Source organism: Lampetra fluviatilis, chromosome 65, assembly GCF_964198595.1.
Source record: "Lampetra fluviatilis chromosome 65, kcLamFluv1.1, whole genome shotgun sequence".
Lineage (NCBI taxonomy): Eukaryota > Metazoa > Chordata > Hyperoartia > Petromyzontiformes > Petromyzontidae > Lampetra > Lampetra fluviatilis.
In genome coordinates, this window is record NC_136339.1 from 6938736 (window position 1) to 6959881 (window position 21146).

Genomic DNA, 21146 nt, shown 5'->3' on the forward strand with positions numbered 1-21146 from the left:
GGCTGATATCTTCCGGCTCGTCCGTGGTTCCTCCTCGTGGTGCCTCTGAGTCGCCAACACCAATGCCGCCGCACGGCTCTCACGAAGTGCACGCGATGGCCGCCGGGTCACGTTTGTCGTCCCCCAGGTGGTACTTTGGGCTGATGCAGCGGCAGGAGTGCGAGAGGCTTCTGAAGAAGGAGCCCAGGCAAGAGGGAAGGTTCCTGGTGCGCGCCAGCCCCTCGCGCCCCGACTCCTACTCGCTCTCCGGTAACGTCTTCTCCCTGCCGCGTTTGGACAGAGGGCGGCAACCGTCTACGGCCGTGCGTCTAACAAGGCTGCTGGCTACGGTCGTGGGTCTAACGGGGCTGCTGGCTACGGTCGTGGGTCTAACGGGGCTGCTGGCTACGGCCGTGCGTCTAACGGGGCTGCTGGCTACGGCCGTGCGTCTAACGGGGCTGCTGGCTACGGCCGTGTGTCTAACGGGGCTGCTGGCTACGGTCGTGCGTCTAACGGGGCTGTTGGCTACGGCCGTGCGTCTAACGGGGCTGCTGGCTACGGTCGTGGGTCTAACGGGGCAGCTGGCTACGGTCGTGCGTCTAACGGGGCAGCTGGCTACGGTCGTGCGTCTAACGGGGCTGCTGGCTACGGCCGTGCGTCTAACGGGGCAGCTGGCTACGGTCGTGCGTCTAACGGGGCAGCTGGCTACGGCCGTGCGTCTAACGGGGCTGCTGGCTACGGTCGTGGGTCTAACGGGGCAGCTGGCTACGGTCGTGGGTCTAACGGGGCTGCTGGCTACGGTCGTGCGTCTAACGGGGCAGCTGGCTACGGCCGTGCGTCTAACGGGGCTGCTGGCTACGGTCGTGGGTCTAACGGGGCAGCTGGCTACGGTCGTGGGTCTAACGGGGCAGCTGGCTACGGCCGTGCGTCTAACGGGGCAGCTGGCTACGGTCGTGGGTCTAACGGGGCAGCTGGCTACGGTCGTGGGTCTAACGGGGCAGCTGGCTACGGCCGTGCGTCTAACGGGGCTGCTGGCTACGGTCGTGGGTCTAACGGGGCAGCTGGCTACGGTCGTGGGTCTAACGGGGCAGCTGGCTACGGTCGTGCGTCTAACGGGGCAGCTGGCTACGGCCGTGCGTCTAACGGGGCTGCTGGCTACGGTCGTGGGTCTAATGGGGCAGCTGGCTACGGTCGTGCGTCTAACGGGGCTGCTGGCTACGGCCGTGCGTCTAACGGGGCAGCTGGCTACGGTCGTGGGTCTAACGGGGCTGCTGGCTACGGTCGTGGGTCTAACGGGGCAGCTGGCTACGGCCGTGCGTCTAACGGGGCTGCTGGCTACGGTCGTGCGTCTAACGGGGCAGCTGGCTACGGCCGTGCGTCTAACGGGGCTGCTGGCTACGGTCGTGGGTCTAACGGGGCAGCTGGCTACGGTCGTGCGTCTAACGGGGCAGCAGGCTACGGTCGTGGGTCTAACGGGGCAGCTGGCTACGGTCGTGGGTCTAACGGGGCAGCTGGCTACGGTCGTGGGTCTAACGGGGCAGCTGGCTACGGCCGTGCGTCTAACGGGGCAGCTGGCTACGGTCGTGGGTCTAACGGGGCAGCTGGCTACGGTCGTGGGTCTAACGGGGCAGCTGGCTACGGTCGTGCGTCTAACGGGGCAGCTGGCTACGGCCGTGCGTCTAACGGGGCTGCTGGCTACGGTCGTGGGTCTAACGGGGCAGCTGGCTACGGTCGTGCGTCTAACGGGGCTGCTGGCTACGGCCGTGCGTCTAACGGGGCAGCTGGCTACGGTCGTGGGTCTAACGGGGCTGCTGGCTACGGTCGTGGGTCTAACGGGGCTGCTGGCTACGGCCATGCGTCTAACGGGGCTGCTGGCTACGGTCGTGGGTCTAACGGGGCAGCTGGCTACGGTCGTGGGTCTAACGGGGCTGCTGGCTACGGCCGTGCGTCTAACGGGGCTGCTGGCTACGGTCGTGGGTCTAACGGGGCAGCTGGCTACGGTCGTGGGTCTAACGGGGCTGCTGGCTACGGGCGTGCGTCTAACGGGGCAGCCGGTCCGAGAGCAGCGGCTGGCTGCAGTCGTGGGTCTAACGGGGCAGCGTCCCGGGAGCTCGATGCTTTTGTGGGCAACTGCCGTGCACTTTTCCGGATGGTTCAGATCAAAGTGTTGTGTTATAGTATCGATTATATTCCTATAATGCATGGATACACTATTGCTGATATTTAAGTGCAAGTGCCTTAGAGATTCCGAAATGTGAGATAATTCACTCCTGTTGTGCTGTATTCTCTCTAGTAATAATAATTCACTGGCTTTGTGTAGTATTTGGTTAGCTTTAACAGACTTGACGTGACGTGTTATTGTCACTGCGTTTGGTATTTTACCTTCGAACATATCAACTCCACGCAGAAAGTTGCCTGGGTCAGTCAGACCCAGGCCCCTTCTTCTGACTGTGAGGTCCGTATCCAGCAGTGCCACGGTGATGAGATGTTAACTACCTCGCCTGGTATGCAGGAGGGCTTAGGTTCAATCCCGACTGACTCCTGTATATTTGGAGTTTGCTTGTCTCTCTCCCCGTGGTAGCGTGGATGTTTCTCTGGGTTCTCTCTGCACACGTCGAGTCAACCTCATGCGTCTAGAGCAGTGGTTCTTCCTCAGATGGAGTGCACCCTGCACCCCCTGGGGGTGTGAGACGTGGGCAGATTTGTTCACAAGGTAAATCATTGAAACACAAATTAAGCACGGGCACATGAGTACAACTACTTTGTTTCATCAAACCCCAATGTATTTATTAACATTGTAAACATTTTTTTTACGAGTGAGAACCAAAGGGGTGCAAGGCCGCAGTCAAGGTTAAGAACCACTGGTCGAGCGTATTTGGCTCCTGTAAATTAATAAACCACTTCGTTGAGGTATCATTTGTGGCCAGGTCGCTTCTGAAAAAGAGCAACATAGTTCAGTGGGCCTTACCTGGTCAAATAACAACATTGTTTAGTTGAGTCGTTTTGCTGTCAGTGTTTTATGGTTCTGCTATGCCCGTGATGACAATTCGTGTGCATGTGAACGCCCGTCTCGAGTGTTATTGTGTTGTGGCGTCGGCTGGTGGGTGGGCAGTGTACGCGCAGAGCGAGGTGGTGCACTACCTCATGACGAGGGGACCGGACAGGCGCGTGAGCATCCAGGATGGCCTGGCCTTCGCCTCCGTGCTGCAGCTGGTGGGGCACTACCTGGAGGCGCCCGAGGGCTTGGTCTGTCCCCTCGGGCCGCCCGGCGAGAAGGTGCCAGCGCACAGCACCCGTCGCGCCAACGGCAGTGCAGATTCGTGTCCGAGCCGCCCCTCCAGCGCGGCAGGGCAACCCGCAGTGCTAGCGGCAGTCGCCCAAACTCTGCGGTCCTCTACCTAGTCAGACTTTTCAGCTGATTAAATTCGTGTTCATACACGTGACAGAAAACTGAAGCGCCCGGAGAAAACCCACGCTTGGGATGGAGCGCCACTCTACTCCCTACAGATGGGACAGATTGAGTTCAGTCCGCACTTTGCTGTACCGCCTTCTCCTGGCGCGCCAATGGTACGGCTCCTCCTCGACGCCAACCCCCCGCGGGAAGGAGGCAGATTTACAAACTTTAGTGCGTGCGATCTGATAACCCCACCGCCTGCAACTCCCAACCCCCCTTCCCGCGTTGGCCAGGAGTACGTGCCAACCATCAGCAGCCTGAGCCCGGAGCTGTTCAACGAGTGGGAAGTGCCACGCGAGTCCATCGAGCTGGGCGAGAAGCTGGGAGCGGGCCGGTTCAGCACCGTGTTCGAGGGCCGGTGGAACGGCCGCATCAGAGTGGCCGTCAAGATCTTCAATGTGGGTGGGTGCGGTCTCGCTCACACACTCGGGCGGCCTGCACCCAGCGCCGTGGGTCGTGGGGTGGGAATCGGCGTGTGGGTAGTGGGGTGGGACTGGGTGTGGGGGTAGTGGGGTGTGACTGGGTGCGGGGGTAGTGGAGTGGGACTGGGTGTGGGGGTAGTGGAGTGGGACTGGGTGCGGGGGTAGTGGAGTGGGACTGGGTGCGGGGGTAGTGGGGTGGGACTGGGTGTGGGGGTAGTGGAGTGTGACTGGGTGTGGGGGTAGTGGGGTGGGACTGTGTGTGGGGGTAGTGGGGTGGGACTGGGTGCGGGGGTAGTGGGGTGGGACTGGGTGCGGGGGTAGTGGAGTGGGACTGGGTGTGGGGGTAGTGGAGTGTGACTGGGTGTGGGGGTAGTGGGGTGGCACTGGGTGCGGGGGTAGTGGGGTGGGACTGGGTGTGGGGGTAGTGGGGTGTGACTGGGTGTGGGGGTAGTGGGGTGGGACTGGGTGTGGGGGTAGTGGGGTGGGACTGGGTGTGGGGGTAGTGGGGTGGGACTGGGTGTGGGGGTAGTGGGGTGGGACTGGGTGTGGGGGTAGTGGGGTGGGACTGGGTGCGGGGGTAGTGGAGTGTGACTGGGTGCGGGGGTAGTGGAGTGGGACTGGGTGCGGGGGTAGTGGAGTGGGACTGGGTGCGGGGGTAGTGGAGTGGGACTGGGTGCGGGGGTAGTGGAGTGGGACTGGGTGCGGGGGTAGTGGGGTGGGACTGGGCGTGTGGGTAGTGGGGTGGGACTGGGTGTGGGGGTAGTGGGGTGGGACTGGGTGTGGGGGTAGTGGGGTGGGACTGGGTGTGGGGGTAGTGGGGTGTGACTGGGTGCGGGGGTAGTGGGACTGGGTGTGGGGGTAGTGGAGTGGGACTGGGTGTGGGGGTAGTGGAGTGTGACTGGGTGTGGGGGTAGTGGAGTGGGACTGGGTGTGGGGGTAGTGGGGTGTGACTGGGTGCGGGGGTAGTGGAGTGGGACTGGGTGTGGGGGTAGTGGAGTGTGACTGGGTGTGGGGGTAGTGGAGTGGGACTGGGTGTGGGGGTAGTGGGGTGTGACTGGGTGTGGGGGTAGTGGGGTGGGACTGGGTGTGTGGGTAGTGGAGTGGGACTGGGTGTGGGGGTAGTGGGGTGTGACTGGGTGTGAGGGTAGTGGAGTGTGACTGGGTGTGGGGGTAGTGGAGTGGGACTGGGTGTGGGGGTAGTGGGGTGTGACTGGGTGTGGGGGTAGTGGGATGGGACTGGGTGTGGGGGTAGTGGGGTGGGGCTGGGTGTGGGGGTAGTGGGATGGGACTGGGTGTGGGGGTAGTGGGATGGGACTGGGTGTGGGGGTAGTGGGGTGGGGCTGGGTGTGGGGGTAGTGGGATGGGACTGGGTGTGGGGGTAGTGGGATGGGACTGGGTGTGGGGGTAGTGGGGTGGGGCTGGGTGTGGGGGTAGTGGGATGGGACTGGGTGTGGGGGTAGTGGGGTGGGGCTGGGTGTGGGGGTAGTGGGATGGGACTGGGTGTGGGGGTAGTGGGGTGGGACTGGGTGTGGGGGTAGTGGGGTGGGACTGGGTGCGGGGGTAGTGGGGTGGGACTGGGTGTGGGGGTAGTGGGGTGGGACTGGGTGTGGGGGTAGTGGGGTGGGAATCGGCGTGTGGGTAGTGGGGTGGGACTGGGTGCGGGGGTAGTGGAGTGGGACTGGGTGTGGGGGTAGTGGAGTGGGACTGGGTGCGGGGGTAGTGGAGTGTGACTGGGTGCGGGGGTAGTGGAGTGGGACAGGGTGCGGGGGTAGTGGAGTGTGACTGGGTGCGGGGGTAGTGGAGTGGGACTGGGTGCGTGGGTAGTGGGGTGGGGCTGGGTGCGGGGGTAGTGGAGTGTGACTGGGTGCGGGGGTAGTGGAGTGGGACTGGGTGCGTAGGTAGTGGGGTGGGGCTGGGTGTGTGGGTAGTGGAGTGGGACTGGGTGCGGGGGTAGTGGAGTGTGACTGGGTGTGTGGGTAGTGGAGTGTGACTGGGTGTGTGGGTAGTGGAGTGTGACTGGGTGTGTGGGTAGTGGAGTGGGACTGGGTGTGTGGGTAGTGGAGTGTGACTGGGTGCGTGGGTAGTGGAGTGGGGCTGGGTGTGGGGGTCGTGGGGTGGGACTGGGTGTGTGGGTAGTGGAGTGTGACTGGGTGTGTGGGTAGTGGAGTGTGACTGGGTGCGTGGGTAGTGGAGTGGGGCTGGGTGTGGGGGTCATGGGGTGGGACTGGGTGCGGGGGTAGTGGAGTGTGACTGGGTGCGTGGGTAGTGGAGTGGGACTGGGTGTGTGGGTAGTGGAGTGTGACTGGGTGCGTGGGTAGTGGAGTGGGGCTGGGTGTGGGGGTCGTGGGGTGGGACTGGGTGTGTGGGTAGTGGAGTGTGACTGGGTGCGTGGGTAGTGGAGTGGGGCTGGGTGTGGGGGTCATGGGGTGGGACTGGGTGCGGGGGTAGTGGAGTGGGACTGGGTGTGTGGGTAGTGGAGTGTGACTGGGTGTGTGGGTAGTGGAGTGTGACTGGGTGTGTGGGTAGTGGAGTGTGACTGGGTGTGTGGGTAGTGGAGTGGGACTGGGTGTGTGGGTAGTGGAGTGTGACTGGGTGCGTGGGTAGTGGAGTGGGGCTGGGTGTGGGGGTCGTGGGGTGGGACTGGGTGTGTGGGTAGTGGAGTGTGACTGGGTGCGTGGGTAGTGGAGTGGGGCTGGGTGTGGGGGTCATGGGGTGGGACTGGGTGCGGGGGTAGTGGAGTGTGACTGGGTGCGTGGGTAGTGGAGTGGGACTGGGTGTGTGGGTAGTGGAGTGTGACTGGGTGCGTGGGTAGTGGAGTGGGGCTGGGTGTGGGGGTCGTGGGGTGGGACTGGGTGTGTGGATAGTGGGGTGGGACTCAGCATCATCAGCAGGAGCGGCCAGGCAGTGAGGAGCTGATACCAGCAATTGTCCAAGTTCTGCGGTCCTCTCTATATCCCAGTGTTCTCTCTGTGCTGTACTCGCTGCTCGTTCTCTCGTGTTAGATTTGGGGCAGATGGAGGGATCCTGCAGCGACGAAGTCAACAACCAGCGCGCATCGTCGCAATGTGAGTTTCACATTTCCCTTGCAATGGACCTAAACGTTTTTTTGTCATTATTTGAGCATGACAGTTGAATATTTTTTCACGCCATTTAACATTTTCACCTCATTTAACATTTTCACCTTTAAAAAGAGTTTCATGCATGGTACAAACATTTCAATCCCTTAGGTTTTTTTATTTCAATAATTTTAATAAAAACAAAAAATCTTTATTCACGTTTCCGAGACAAGGAGCATTCCAACAATGAAATCCGCACCCGGCGGTGGTGATTCACAAACAGTGGCACCATTGAGGCTAAACGAGCACCGGCACTCACGCCAACTGTGAACTTTGCCCTTTCAGCCACGACCCCGAAGGATTTCCTGAGCGAGGTGAAGAAGATGACTCTTTTCAAGGACGAGAACGTCCTCAAGATCTTCGCCATCTGCCAGGACCGCTCCGCCTGCTGGATCGTCACAGAGCTCATTCCGAACGGCAGCCTCCAGCTGTACCTGGGTGAAGCTCTCTCCCTCCCTCCCCCTCCCTCCCCCTCCCTCCCCCTCCCTCCGCCTCCCTCTCCCTCCCCCTCTCTTTCCAGCTTTACCTGGGTGAAGCTCCCTCCCTCCCCCTCCCTCCCCCTCTCTCTCCCTCCCCCTCCCTCTCTCTCCCTCCCCCTCCCTCTCTCTCTCTCTCTCCAGCTTTACCTGGGTGAAGCTCTCTCCCTCCCTCCCTCTCTCTCCCTTTTACGATCAGAGGAAACAAGAAGATGCCCGGTGTAGTCGGCACTTTGCTTCGTTCATCATTTAGTTTTTTCAGTGCTTTGCTTTATGTGCCCCCCCCCTTTTAAATGAAAGATTTCACAAAAGATTTCACGCTCTGCTCTCCTCCTTCTCTCTCCATTCCATATCTCACGTCTTTCATTCACCCCCTCGCTACCCTTTCCTAACCCTCCCCTCCCTCTCTCCCCTCGCTCTCTCTTTACTCTCTTGTCCTCCTCCTGTCCCCGTACTTTCCACACTCTCCCTTCAAACTCACCCCTCCCACTCTCCCTTCCCTCTCTCTCTTTTCTCTCCTAACTCTCCCACCTCTATCCTCACTCTCCCCACTCTCCCTTCCCTCTCTGCCTTTTCTCTCCTAACTCTTCTACCCTCTCCCCTCACTCTCCCCACTCTCTCCCTTCCCTCTCTCTCTCTGATCTCCCCTCGCTCTCTCCACTCTCTCCCTCCCTCGCTCTTTCCCTCCCTCTCTCCAGCAATATCTGGCTGAAGCTCCTGGTTGAAGCTGTAACATTGTCGGCGGCAGCGGCAACCAACGCGCCTCGTAGCAAGAAGGCGCCTGGGTTCGATTCCGGACTCGAGCTGCCTTGCTGTGTGTGGAGTGTGCATGCAGAGTGTGAGCGACAGAGTGTGAGCGTGTGCCATTTGTATGATCTCCCCCTGTGCTCCACGGGTTTCCAATGGGCTCTGCAATTTCTACTCGTAGCTGAGAGGTATAACAATGTTACCGTTGTTAGCCACAAAACATTCAAATGCTACAAAATCACCTGCAAATTACTTCGTAGGGATCGCACACAGCAGCAGCAGGAGCAGCATCGCTGCCCTGATGGATACCTGTACCTGTCTGTGAAGCACAGCGCCTTACGTTGAACGGCCGCCCCTACTGGGCATCTGTGAAAAGAGCTTCATAGCTCATCGGATTTTTCCAGGATAAAGTCTGATTGATAATGTCCCTGTGCTATGAAAATGGCATGAATACTAAACGTGTGTAAACATTATATCAGATAACCGATACTCTCTCCGCCACCACTACCACCGTCACCATCACTGCCACCGCCATCACCGCCACCACCGCCTCCATCTCCACCACCACCACCGTCATCACCACCGTCACCGCCACCGCCATCTCCGCCACCACCGTCACCGCCACCGCCAACACAGGCCGATGCAGGCAGGAGCTGGGCCTGGCGGACATGCTGTTCATGGCGCATGGCGTCGCCTCGGGCATGGAGTACCTGGAGAGCAACAACTACATCCACTGCGACCTGGCGGCCCGCAACGTGCTCGTGGGGGACGCCGGCATCTGCAAGGTGGCCGACTTTGGGCTCGCCCACTTCCTGAAGGTGGGAGCGCTGGAGACGGGGGGTGGGGGGAGGGTGTCTCTATGGTCATCAAGCGACGATGCGACCACGGCCGCACGCGGTACCCGCTCATCCCTCGCATGGAGAGAGACGGAGGGCAACTCGGAGGAGGAGCCACAGATGAGGAGCGGTAGCACCAACGATTGCCCAGGCTGTGCAGTCCTCTCTATATGAAGGTGTTAACGGTCATGAACACTTGTGTGTGGTGTCTGCACATCGACAGGTGAACCACGCGTGAGCAGCACCACACAGGGGCCTTGTAGCCCACCTCGCTCTCTTTTCCTACCCTACATTCCCGGCTCAATTTCGGCCACATGGTTGTGCCACGTGGTGAGTTGGCAGCCATCTCTGTCAGGCTCCAGCTACCATTACACAGCCACGCCGCGCTTGCCAGTGCGACCTGGGATCTCCAGCTGTGGACGAGGGTTGCGTTACCAGTCACCAAATGGGGGAAAAAACCCGGTGGTTTGCCGCACGTATATCGCAATGTCTGTGATTCGCAATGGATGTTTTGGGTGCTGTACGCCCTCCTCCACCTAACAGTCACATTCATAAAATTGTCACGTGATGCGCAAACGTGTGAATGTATTGCTGCTGTACTCGCTGCCGGGCGCTGCGTCCGCGACGGTGGGGCTCACGAGGGATGGAAACGCTCGCGGTCTGCACAGGGTGATTACTACCAGATCGCGGACGGCATGCACGTGCCCATCCCATGGACCGCCCCGGAAACCATGGAGCACGGCGTGTACACGCGCGAGTGCGACGTGTGGTCATTCGGCGTGGTCCTCTACGAGATATTCACCTTCGGGGCGATGCCATACTCAGGTGAGAGCGTGAGTGCTGTCATTATTGATTTTATTGCTTTTGTAAAGCGCTCTGAGATATTTTGATAAGACACACGCTTTTAAGAAATAAAGACGATGATGATGATGACGAGTGGGATGGTGCGTCTGTCCGCACGTCGTCACCACGGGACGTTCTCCGACGTTTTGCTCGATGCAGGGCCCAAAGCCGGACCCTATTGGGCCAAGTCCCAACACCCGCGTGTCCCCTACACCACTGCGGCACGGTGGTCACCTGGTCCTCTCCCTCTCCCTCATCAGGGGGGGGGGGACTTGGCCGCCCCACCCACGCAGGCTGGGAGATAATTGATGAACCTATCACCCCCCGCCCGCCTCACACGCTAAGGTGTCATCACCTTAATGTCTATAGCACCGCAGAGCTTGGGCAATTGTCGTGGCGCTGGCTCCCCACCATGTGGCTGCTACCTCCCTGTTCCTCGTCTGCAGTTGCTCCTCCTAGCTCCTCTGAGTCCCCCCCTCTCTCTACGAGAGCAATGAGCGGGTACCGTGTAGTGGATTTCTACCGGTAGCCATTCATTCTACACAGCGATTTGTTAATGAAATCTCTGCTGACTCTTCCAGGAGAGAGCCCCCCCCCCTAACCCCTGAAGTTCTGCACATCGGGCCGTAGGATGGAGGGGACGGGCGGGAGGGCGCCACTCGGCACGTGCCCCCCCCCCCGCCCACCACGTTGTTAACTGCCACCCGTGCGTGCGTCTCTAGGGATGACGATGCAGAACGTCCAGTACTTCGTCTGTACAGGGGGCCGGCTGGAGAAGCCGGAAGGCTGCCCAGACGCCGTGTACCGGATCATTCTCAAGTGCTGGCACGCGGAGCACAGGAAGAGGCCGTCCTTTGCAGACCTCAAGCCAGAGCTGCACAGAGTCTCGCTCGCTTACCAGCGTGAAAAGGGCGGCTTTTAAACGTCGCAGAAACTGGGGGACTTTAAAGAAAACCCTTCGAGTCCGACCAGGAACTTGCACGTGGACTATGCACTCACGAGTGGCCAGGTGGGTCGTCATGGCCGTGTTGGAGGCATTGAGCCGATGTTGCTGGGAATCGAGTTTTGGGATCACGGTGTTTGTTCTCGGCCACCCGTGCGATCGAATCGTCTTCAGTCCACATGTGGCTCGGAGGTCAGAGCGCCGGGCCGGGACGGCTCAGCTCCCGGGTTCTGATCCTGGCAGCCAGCCACTTGCATGCAGCTAAACTGGGTTCCCAAGTACAGTGAGTTGATGGTCTCAGCTCTTTGACCAAAAACCTACGTAGAGACCCGCAGACTCACACTGAGTTGCGATTAAACTAGGTCCTCAAGTATAGTGAGTTGGTCTCAGCTCCATCACTAATGATTGCACAACAACACCATCAAACATGATTAAGTTTGGTTGTTCACTCACATTTTGTCAAAATTTAGTTCTGAGAGTTAAAAACATCAGTTCGGCTGTCGAGCATTGCTCGCATGTGGCAGGGAGGGTGGGAAATAATATTGTCGAATATTAAAACAATATAATAACGTTGGTTTATGTGCTATGAAGAATGGTGATTGCCCGAAAGATCAACGATTATACATTCTTATTATTTAAAACAAGCTGTAAAATGGGCTAAATGGGGATGTTCATGGCAATATCGGGGCTCTTGGTAAGGAAGTGAATCAAGCAGCAGGCACAGCCACAACCCCGGCACTCACGGCGGCATTTGGAGGACGCCACTGCTGCCCCCTGCACCACAGGGGACCCGTTCTTGTCGCGAGAGACTCTCCGGCTGCGGTGGCCGATCGCGATCCACGCGTGGACGACTACAAAATATCCCGTTGGGATCTGGGGAGAATGAGCGGGGACCGTGTGGGCGGCGTAGCGTCATGAGCGGTCATCGTTCTTGTTCTTATTGTTGTGAGATATCGGGGACCGCACGCAATGACCCCTTTCAGCAGATGCGCTCCTCTCCTGCCCATCGACAGGCATGGCCACCAACTGCTGTGGGCCTGGCTGTGTATGCGAGTGACTCGATTGCACCTGCGAGTGGCCATGCAGGCACGCAGCAATTCCACACATGCTCTGGCCACGAGCAGACGTCCCACGGATTGCCAACCATTCGCAGTTGCGACTCTCTCTTATCGGTTTCTCTACGGACTCGTTTGTATTGTTTCTTGTATTACCATTTCAATAGTACTGTTTTGCTTGTACTGTTCCATGTATATTTATTCGATTCGCTCCCATGCGGTTGGTTGAACTAGCACAAATGTGGGTCTGTAAATGCGGTGACTTTTTCCTATAATTGTTTACTCCCGTTTGTATTATTTCTCGATTTGGCTCATTTGTATAGTCATTAATACCCAATAAGCCTACATTTAAATTAATTGTAAATAGTGTATTCTATTAGCTTCGATTGTTTTACATGTATCATGAATCTGTGTCTTATGTCATGCGTACTCATGGCGCGGTAGGATATTAAACAACCTGTGAACGGAGTGAAGGTCCATGGCAGACTTCAAGTGACACACTGCAAGCCACAGCCGGGAGGCCATGGTGGTGGTGGTGGCTACGCTGCTGAGGCAGCTGTGCCCAGCGTTGTGGAGGAGGCAGCAGCAGCAGCAGCGAGGGTTGGTGGATCACCACACAGATGCTGTGAAACTCCTGTCCTGTGGGCGTCGAGGTGCCATACCCCAGGCACAGCAACAATGGGAACTCCAGCTGATCCGTCTGCGTGGAACAGAGCGTTTCCCCCTCGTGCGCTTGCTTTCCTGCCATGGTTTGCACACTGGACGATGCGGGAGATCGCAGCCAGAGGTGTTCGTGACTTCTTGTGGAAGTCCATTGCTGCCATCCGAGCACCATCAGGGTTGAACTCACTTTGTCGAAGGTTGAGCGACCTCATACGATGGTGCGGAAGGTTCTTGATGGCCTGGTGTATGGGTAGACGGACGTGTTCCACCACATCGCAGTGTAGGACCAATGTGTAATAACCACGGAAACACAACTTCCTACTTCCTGACATATCTTGGTTAGTATTACACCACTCGCAAAACAATAAAATAACCGGTTGACTATTTAATTGAGAATCGGTGTGTGTGTGTGTGAATGCTTAACACAAGAAGTAATTTAAAAAACAATGACTCATTGCGGCAATTATCCTTTTTTAATCTATAATAAAACTTAAAACGTAGGCTTTTGCGACCAATATCCATAATATAAGTTATTTTGGATTGGAACAGATAAATATAAATGTGTCATTAAACCTGCCACCAACTGACAGCCAATGTAGTATTGTCTGTCACAAACAGAACGTGCCAATTCGTGACTAGTGTCAGGACGACTCTGACGCACTTGTCCTGGGAAGGATTCTTCATTCATGAGCTACGTGCTCACACTCAGAGAGGCGGAGACTCCACAGCAACAGGCCCGAAGCCACGCCCCCATTCCCGAACCTTCTCGCCGGTTCTCGACCGCTCACTCTACCAGCTGACTCCACTGCCTCTTCTGTCACCTGGCATTACCTCCCGTGGCCACTAGTCCACTCACACCATAGTTTGACTCTACTGTCATAACCCCCCCCCACCCCACCTGCTCTTAAAATGTAGCCATTCCAGCTAATACGAAGAACTTTATAAAATATCAACAATTGGGGCAGAATGACAAAACACATCCGCATCGAAGAGAACCTGCCGCGCGACTTTCGCAATGAAGAACAACAACATGACGAGTGAGTGGTGTCAGCCATCTCGCAACGAATGAACAACCGCAGCAAGGAACACAACAATGGTTGGACGTGAGAAAAGATAGTTGATGAGAATAGGTTTCCCCTGTTTTCTGGCAACAAAACAGGTGTGTTAAGATGTTAAAACACCAAACTGAAACCTTTTACAAGGAATCATGTCTTTATTTACCACAAAACTCGTGGTCAGAATGCAAACAAAACACATCCTGACAATTATTATTAAGATATTCCATCTTCGTGGTTTGGAGAGCCATCAACGTAGCCATAAACTTTCGACCGGGTCCTTGATGCCGGTCCATCGCATGTAGCGGAGTCTGGTGGCCCCTGCGACTCGGAGGATGGCATTCTGTGGGCGGCACAATGCGTTTGTCGGGTCGCACAGTTACTTTGGACGGCTGCCCTGGCACGTCGGACACTCCAGACCCCGTTCGTACAGGACATGCAGATGAGATGATCGGGCCGGGATGGACGATGGTTTGAGGCGTGATGGGTGAACAAACCAACGGCGACGCCCCACCTGTACTCGCACGCACTGTGGCTGATTCACCTCGACAATTCAGAGCAGCCCTCGCCACGGGCGGTGCAACTTTGGCGCTGTTCGCAGCGGCACCTGCGAGCAATACAGTATCACCCTCTCCTCGACTGCCCAAGGAAGCACGTGCTTGCGACGCCCGACATTCTCCTCGTGAGCGAATTGTGTTTTAGTGGCATTCTCCTTCGCCGCCGCACGTGCTTCCAACAACCACTGGAGCGTCACCTGCAGTGGCACGGCGACGTCCCGTCGTGTCTTGGAGGCTTTACCCGGTTGAGCCTCGATGTGGAGCTCCTGCTCCCGCCCGTACATCAGACAAACAGGGGAGAGCCCCGTGGAGGCGTGTGGAGCCATCCGATAGGCCGCCAAGACCCCTGGATGCAGGTCCCAATTATGCACACCGCACCAAGTACTCATTTAAGGCTGAGTCGACCTAAGGGGAGGCCCTGAACCGGTTCAGATATTCGCCAATGGTGTTGCACGGTTGTGAGCGGGAATCGAACTTGTGTTGCCAAGGTTCATAGTGCGCTCACCATTGCACTACGAACCGCTACCGCCGTCCCCAGAGCCGAAAGCAATCACGTGTGCATCCAGCCTCTGCGGGAATATCACTGCTGGATGACTGCCTCATCCAAGCAAACATGCGGCGTGCTCAACCCGATTGGTTCTACTTCGCCAGATGTATCCTTCCACATTCATATCACAGGGCCAAGTCCACCCTTCATGAAACAATCCACACTTGGCCTTGACTAGGACGTGGGTGGACACTGCCTTGACTAGGACGTGGGTGGACAAGGCCTTGACTAGGACGTGGGTGGACACTGCCTTGACTAGGACGTGGGTGGACACGGCCTTGACTAGGACGTGGGTGGACAAGGCCTTGACTAGGACGTGGGTGGACACGGCCTTGACTAGGACGTGGGTGGACACGGCCTTGACTAGGACGTGGGTGGACAAGGCCTTGACTAGGACGTGGGTGGACACTGCCTTGACTAGGACGTGGGTGGACACGGCCTTGACTAGGACGTGGGTGGACACTGCCTTGACTAGGACGTGGGTGGACACAGCCTTGACTAGGACGTGGGTGGACACAGCCTTGACTAGGACGTGGGTGGACACTGCCTTGACTAGGACGTGGGTGGACACTGCCTTGACTAGGACGTGGGTGGACACGGCCTTGACTAGGACGTGGGTGGACACTGCCTTGACTAGGACGTGGGTGGACACAGCCTTGACTAGGACGTGGGTGGACACAGCCTTGACTAGGACGTGGGTGGACACGGCCTTGACTAGGACGTGGGTGGACACGGCCTTGACTAGGACGTGGGTGGACACTGCCTTGACTAGGACGTGGGTGGACACAGCCTTGACTAGGACGTGGGTGGACACAGCCTTGACTAGGACGTGGGTGGACACGGCCTTGACTAGGACGTGGGTGGACACGGCCTTGACTAGGACGTGGGTGGACAAGGCCTTGACTAGGACGTGGGTGGACACAGCCTTGACTAGGACGTGGGTGGACAAGGCCTTGACTAGGACGTGGGTGGACAAGGCCTTGACTAGGACGTGGGTGGACACAGCCTTGACTAGGACGTGGGTGGACACTGCCTTGACTAGGACGTGGGTGGACAAGGCCTTGACTAGGACGTGGGTGGACACGGCCTTGACTAGGACGTGGGTGGACAAGGCCTTGATTAGGACGTGGGTGGACAAGGCCTTGACTAGGACGTGGGTGGACACTGCCTTGACTAGGACGTGGGTGGACACGGCCTTGACTAGGACGTGGGTGGACACGGCCTTGACTAGGACGTGGGTGGACAAGGCCTTGACTAGGACGTGGGTGGACACTGCCTTGACTAGGACGTGGGTGGACACGGCCTTGACTAGGACGTGGGTGGACAAGGCCTTGACTAGGACGTGGGTGGACACTGCCTTGACTAGGACGTGGGTGGACAAGGCCTTGACTAGGACGTGGGTGGACAAGGCCTTGACTAGGACGTGGGTGGACAAGGCCTTGACTAGGACGTGGGTGGACACGGCCTTGACTAGGACGTGGGTGGACACGGCCTTGACTAGGACGTGGGTGGACACGGCCTTGACTAGGACGTGGGTGGACAAGGCCTTGACTAGGACGTGGGTGGACACTGCCTTGACTAGGACGTGGGTGGACACGGCCTTGACTAGGACGTAGGTGGACACGGCCTTGACTAGGACGTGGGTGGACAAGGCCTTGACTAGGACGTGGGTGGACACGGCCTTGACTAGGACGTGGGTGGACAAGGCCTTGACTAGGACGTGGGTGGACACAGCCTTGACTAGGACGTGGGTGGACACGGCCTTGACTAGGACGTGGGTGGACACGGCCTTGACTAGGACGTGGGTGGACACGGCCTTGACTAGGACGTGGGTGGACACTGCCTTGACTAGGACGTGGGTGGACACGGCCTTGACTAGGACGTGGGTGGACACGGCCTTGACTAGGACGTGGGTGGACACGGCCTTGACTAGGACGTGGGTGGACAAGGCCTTGACTAGGACGTGGGTGGACAAGGCCTTGACTAGGACGTGGGTGGACACAGCCTTGACTAGGACGTGGGTGGACAAGGCCTTGACTAGGACGTGGGTGGACAAGGCCTTGACTAGGACGTGGGTGGACACTGCCTTGACTAGGACGTGGGTGGACAAGGCCTTGACTAGGACGTGGGTGGACACTGCCTTGACTAGGACGTGGGTGGACACAGCCTTGACTAGGACGTGGGTGGACACTGCCTTGACTAGGACGTGGGTGGACAAGGCCTTGACTAGGACGTGGGTGGACAAGGCCTTGACTAGGACGTGGGTGGACAAGGCCTTGACTAGGACGTGGGTGGACACTGCCTTGACTAGGACGTGGGTGGACAAGGCATTGACTAGGACGTGGGTGGACACAGCCTTGACTAGGACGTGGGTGGACACTGCCTTGACTAGGACGTGGGTGGACACGGCCTTGACTAGGACGTGGGTGGACACTGCCTTGACTAGGACGTGGGTGGACAAGGCCTTGACTAGGACGTGGGTGGACACTGCCTTGACTAGGACGTGGGTGGACACGGCCTTGACTAGGACGTGGGTGGACACTGCCTTGACTAGGACGTGGGTGGACAAGGCCTTGACTAGGACGTGGGTGGACACAGCCTTGACTAGGACGTGGGTGGACACGGCCTTGACTAGGACGTGGGTGGACAAGGCCTTGACTAGGACGTGGGTGGACACGGCCTTGACTAGGACGTGGGTGGACACGGCCTTGACTAGGACGTGGGTGGACACGGCCTTGACTAGGACGTGGGTGGACAAGGCCTTGACTAGGACGTGGGTGGACACGGCCTTGACTAGGACGTGGGTGGACACGGCCTTGACTAGGACCTGGGTGGACAAGGCCTTGACTAGGACGTGGGTGGACACTGCCTTGACTAGGACGTGGGTGGACACGGCCTTGACTAGGACGTGGGTGGACACAGCCTTGACTAGGACGTGGGTGGACACTGCCTTGACTAGGACGTGGGTGGACAAGGCCTTGACTAGGACGTGGGTGGACACGGCCTTGACTAGGACGTGGGTGGACACGGCCTTGACTAGGACGTGGGTGGACACGGCCTTGACGAGGACGTGGGTGGACACTGCCTTGACTAGGACGTGGGTGGACAAGGCCTTGACTAGGACGTGGGTGGACACGGCCTTGACTAGGACGTGGGTGGACACGGCCTTGACTAGGACGTGGGTGGACAAGGCCTTGACTAGGACGTGGGTGGACACGGCCTTGACTAGGACGTGGGTGGACACGGCCTTGACTAGGACGTGGGTGGACACTGCCTTGACTAGGACGTGGGTGGACAAGGCCTTGACTAGGACGTGGGTGGACACGGCCTTGACTAGGACGTGGGTGGACACGGCCTTGACTAGGACGTGGGTGGACAAGGCCTTGACTAGGACGTGGGTGGACACGGCCTTGACTAGGACGTGGGTGGACACGGCCTTGACTAGGACGTGGGTGGACACGGCCTTGACTAGGACGTGGGTGGACACTGCCTTGACTAGGACGTGGGTGGACAAGGCCTTGACTAGGACGTGGGTGGACACGGCCTTGACTAGGACGTGGGTGGACACGGCCTTGACTAGGACGTGGGTGGACAAGGCCTTGACTAGGACGTGGGTGGACACGGCCTTGACTAGGACGTGGGTGGACAAGGCCTTGACTAGGACGTGGGTGGACACTGCCTTGACTAGGACGTGGGTGGACACGGCCTTGACTAGGACGTGGGTGGACACAGCCTTGACTAGGACGTGGGTGGACACTGCCTTGACTAGGACGTGGGTGGACACGGCCTTGACTAGGACGTGGGTGGACACTGCCTTGACTAGGACGTGGGTGGACACGGCCTTGACTAGGACGTGGGTGGACACAGCCTTGACTAGGACGTGGGTGGACACGGCCTTGACTAGGACGTGGGTGGACACGGCCTTGACTAGGACGTGGGTGGACACTGCCTTGACTAGGACGTGGGTGGACACGGCCTTGACTAGGACGTGGGTGGACACTGCCTTGACTAGGACGTGGGTGGACAAGGCCTTGACTAGGACGTGGGTGGACACTGCCTTGACTAGGACGTGGGTGGACACGGCCTTGACTAGGACGTGGGTGGACACGGCCTTGACTAGGACGTGGGTGGACACGGCCTTGACTAGGACGTGGGTGGACAAGGCCTTGACTAGGACGTGGGTGGACAAGGCCTTGACTAGGACGTGGGTGGACACAGCCTTGACTAGGACGTGGGTGGACAAGGCCTTGACTAGGACGTGGGTGGACAAGGCCTTGACTAGGACGTGGGTGGACACTGCCTTGACTAGGACGTGGGTGGACAAGGCCTTGACTAGGACGTGGGTGGACACTGCCTTGACTAGGACGTGGGTGGACACAGCCTTGACTAGGACGTGGGTGGACACTGCCTTGACTAGGACGTGGGTGGACAAGGCCTTGACTAGGACGTGGGTGGACAAGGCCTTGACTAGGACGTGGGTGGACAAGGCCTTGACTAGGACGTGGGTGGACACTGCCTTGACTAGGACGTGGGTGGACAAGGCATTGACTAGGACGTGGGTGGACACAGCCTTGACTAGGACGTGGGTGGACACTGCCTTGACTAGGACGTGGGTGGACACGGCCTTGACTAGGACGTGGGTGGACACTGCCTTGACTAGGACGTGGGTGGACAAGGCCTTGACTAGGACGTGGGTGGACACAGCCTTGACTAGGACGTGGGTGGACAAGGCCTTGACTAGGACGTGGGTGGACACTGCCTTGACTAGGACGTGGGTGGACACGGCCTTGACTAGGACGTGGGTGGACACTGCCTTGACTAGGACGTGGGTGGACAAGGCCTTGACTAGGACGTGGGTGGACACAGCCTTGACTAGGACGTGGGTGGACACGGCCTTGACTAGGACGTGGGTGGACAAGGCCTTGACTAGGACGTGGGTGGACACGGCCTTGACTAGGACGTGGGTGGACACGGCCTTGACTAGGACGTGGGTGGACACGGCCTTGACTAGGACGTGGGTGGACACGGCCTTGACTAGGACGTGGGTGGACAAGGCCTTGACTAGGACGTGGGTGGACACGGCCTTGACTAGGACGTGGGTGGACACGGCCTTGACTAGGACGTGGGTGGACAAGGCCTTGACTAGGACGTGGGTGGACACTGCCTTGACTAGGACGTGGGTGGACACGGCCTTGACTAGGACGTGGGTGGACACAGCCTTGACTAGGACGTGGGTGGACACTGCCTTGACTAGGACGTGGGTGGACAAGGCCTTGACTAGGACGTGGGTGGACACGGCCTTGACTAGGACGTGGGTGGACACGGCCTTGACTAGGACGTGGGTGGACACGGCCTTGACTAGGACGTGGGTGGACACGGCCTTGACTAGGACGTGGGTGGACACTGCCTTGACTAGGACGTGGGTGGACAAGGCCTTGACTAGGACGTGGGTGGACACGGCCTTGACTAGGACGTGGGTGGACACGGCCTTGACTAGGACGTGGGTGGACAAGGCCTTGACTAGGACGTGGGTGGACACGGCCTTGACTAGGACGTGGGTGGACAAGGCCTTGACTAGGACGTGGGTGGACACTGCCTTGACTAGGACGTGGGTGGACACGGCCTTGACTAGGACGTGGGTGGACACAGCCTTGACTAGGACGTGGGTGGACACTGCCTTGACTAGGACGTGGGTGGACACGGCCTTGACTAGGACGTGGGTGGACACTGCCTTGACTAGGACGTGGGTGGACACGGCCTTGACTAGGACGTGGGTGGACACAGCCTTGACTAGGACGTGGGTGGACACGGCCTTGACTAGGACGTGGGTGGACACTGCCTTGACTAGGACGTGGGTGGACACGGCCTTGACTAGGACGTGGGTGGACACTGCCTTGACTAGGACGTGGGTGGACAAGGCCTTGACTAGGACGTGGGTGGACACGGCCTTGACTAGGACGTGGGTGGACACTGCCTTGACTAGGACGTGGGTGGACACTGCCCTTGTTGACGGATGTGCGGGCCGTGTGACGGGATGCAGACTCCATTCGCAAATCTGTCCGCGAGAGAATGATGAGAGGAGGGAGATTTTGAATCGAGGCGAAGCATGACGACGATGATGAAGAGAGAATGGCGAGGACGAGATGAAACCTCGAGCTGAGTGGCAGTGGTGGTCGCAGTGATCAATGATGGGAGCCCCAGGCTGAGCCACCCGTTAATTAAACTTCGTCAACAGAGGGGGCAGTTGGGGGTGTGCGGGGTTCGTGAATCTCGGGGTCCAGTCGCCGCTTCATCATCCACGAGTCGGAGTCTCCATCCTCCTCCTCAACTCCATCACCTCCACGAGTCCTCGCGTCTCCTCCACCGTCGACGGACTTCCTCAGCACCGCTCCTTCGCGACGACCCCGCAAGAAGGGACCTCCTGCCTCGACCCCTCGTGGGAACTCCCTGCCG

At 58.6% G+C, this 21146-nt stretch overlaps 1 protein-coding gene across 1 annotated transcript; it reads left to right on the forward strand.

Annotated features, from left to right (window-relative positions):
* Positions 1-143: 143 nt before the first annotated feature.
* LOC144952007 (tyrosine-protein kinase SRK3-like) lies at positions 144-10877 on the forward strand. Its single transcript, XM_078882389.1, has 8 exons — positions 144-249; positions 3092-3255; positions 3667-3835; positions 6858-6920; positions 7257-7409; positions 8831-9012; positions 9699-9855; positions 10596-10877. The coding sequence occupies exons 1-8, from the start codon at positions 144-146 to the stop codon at positions 10793-10795; spliced, it is 1194 nt and encodes a 397-aa protein (XP_078738515.1). The 3' UTR covers positions 10796-10877.
* The last annotated feature ends 10269 nt before the right edge of the window (positions 10878-21146 follow it).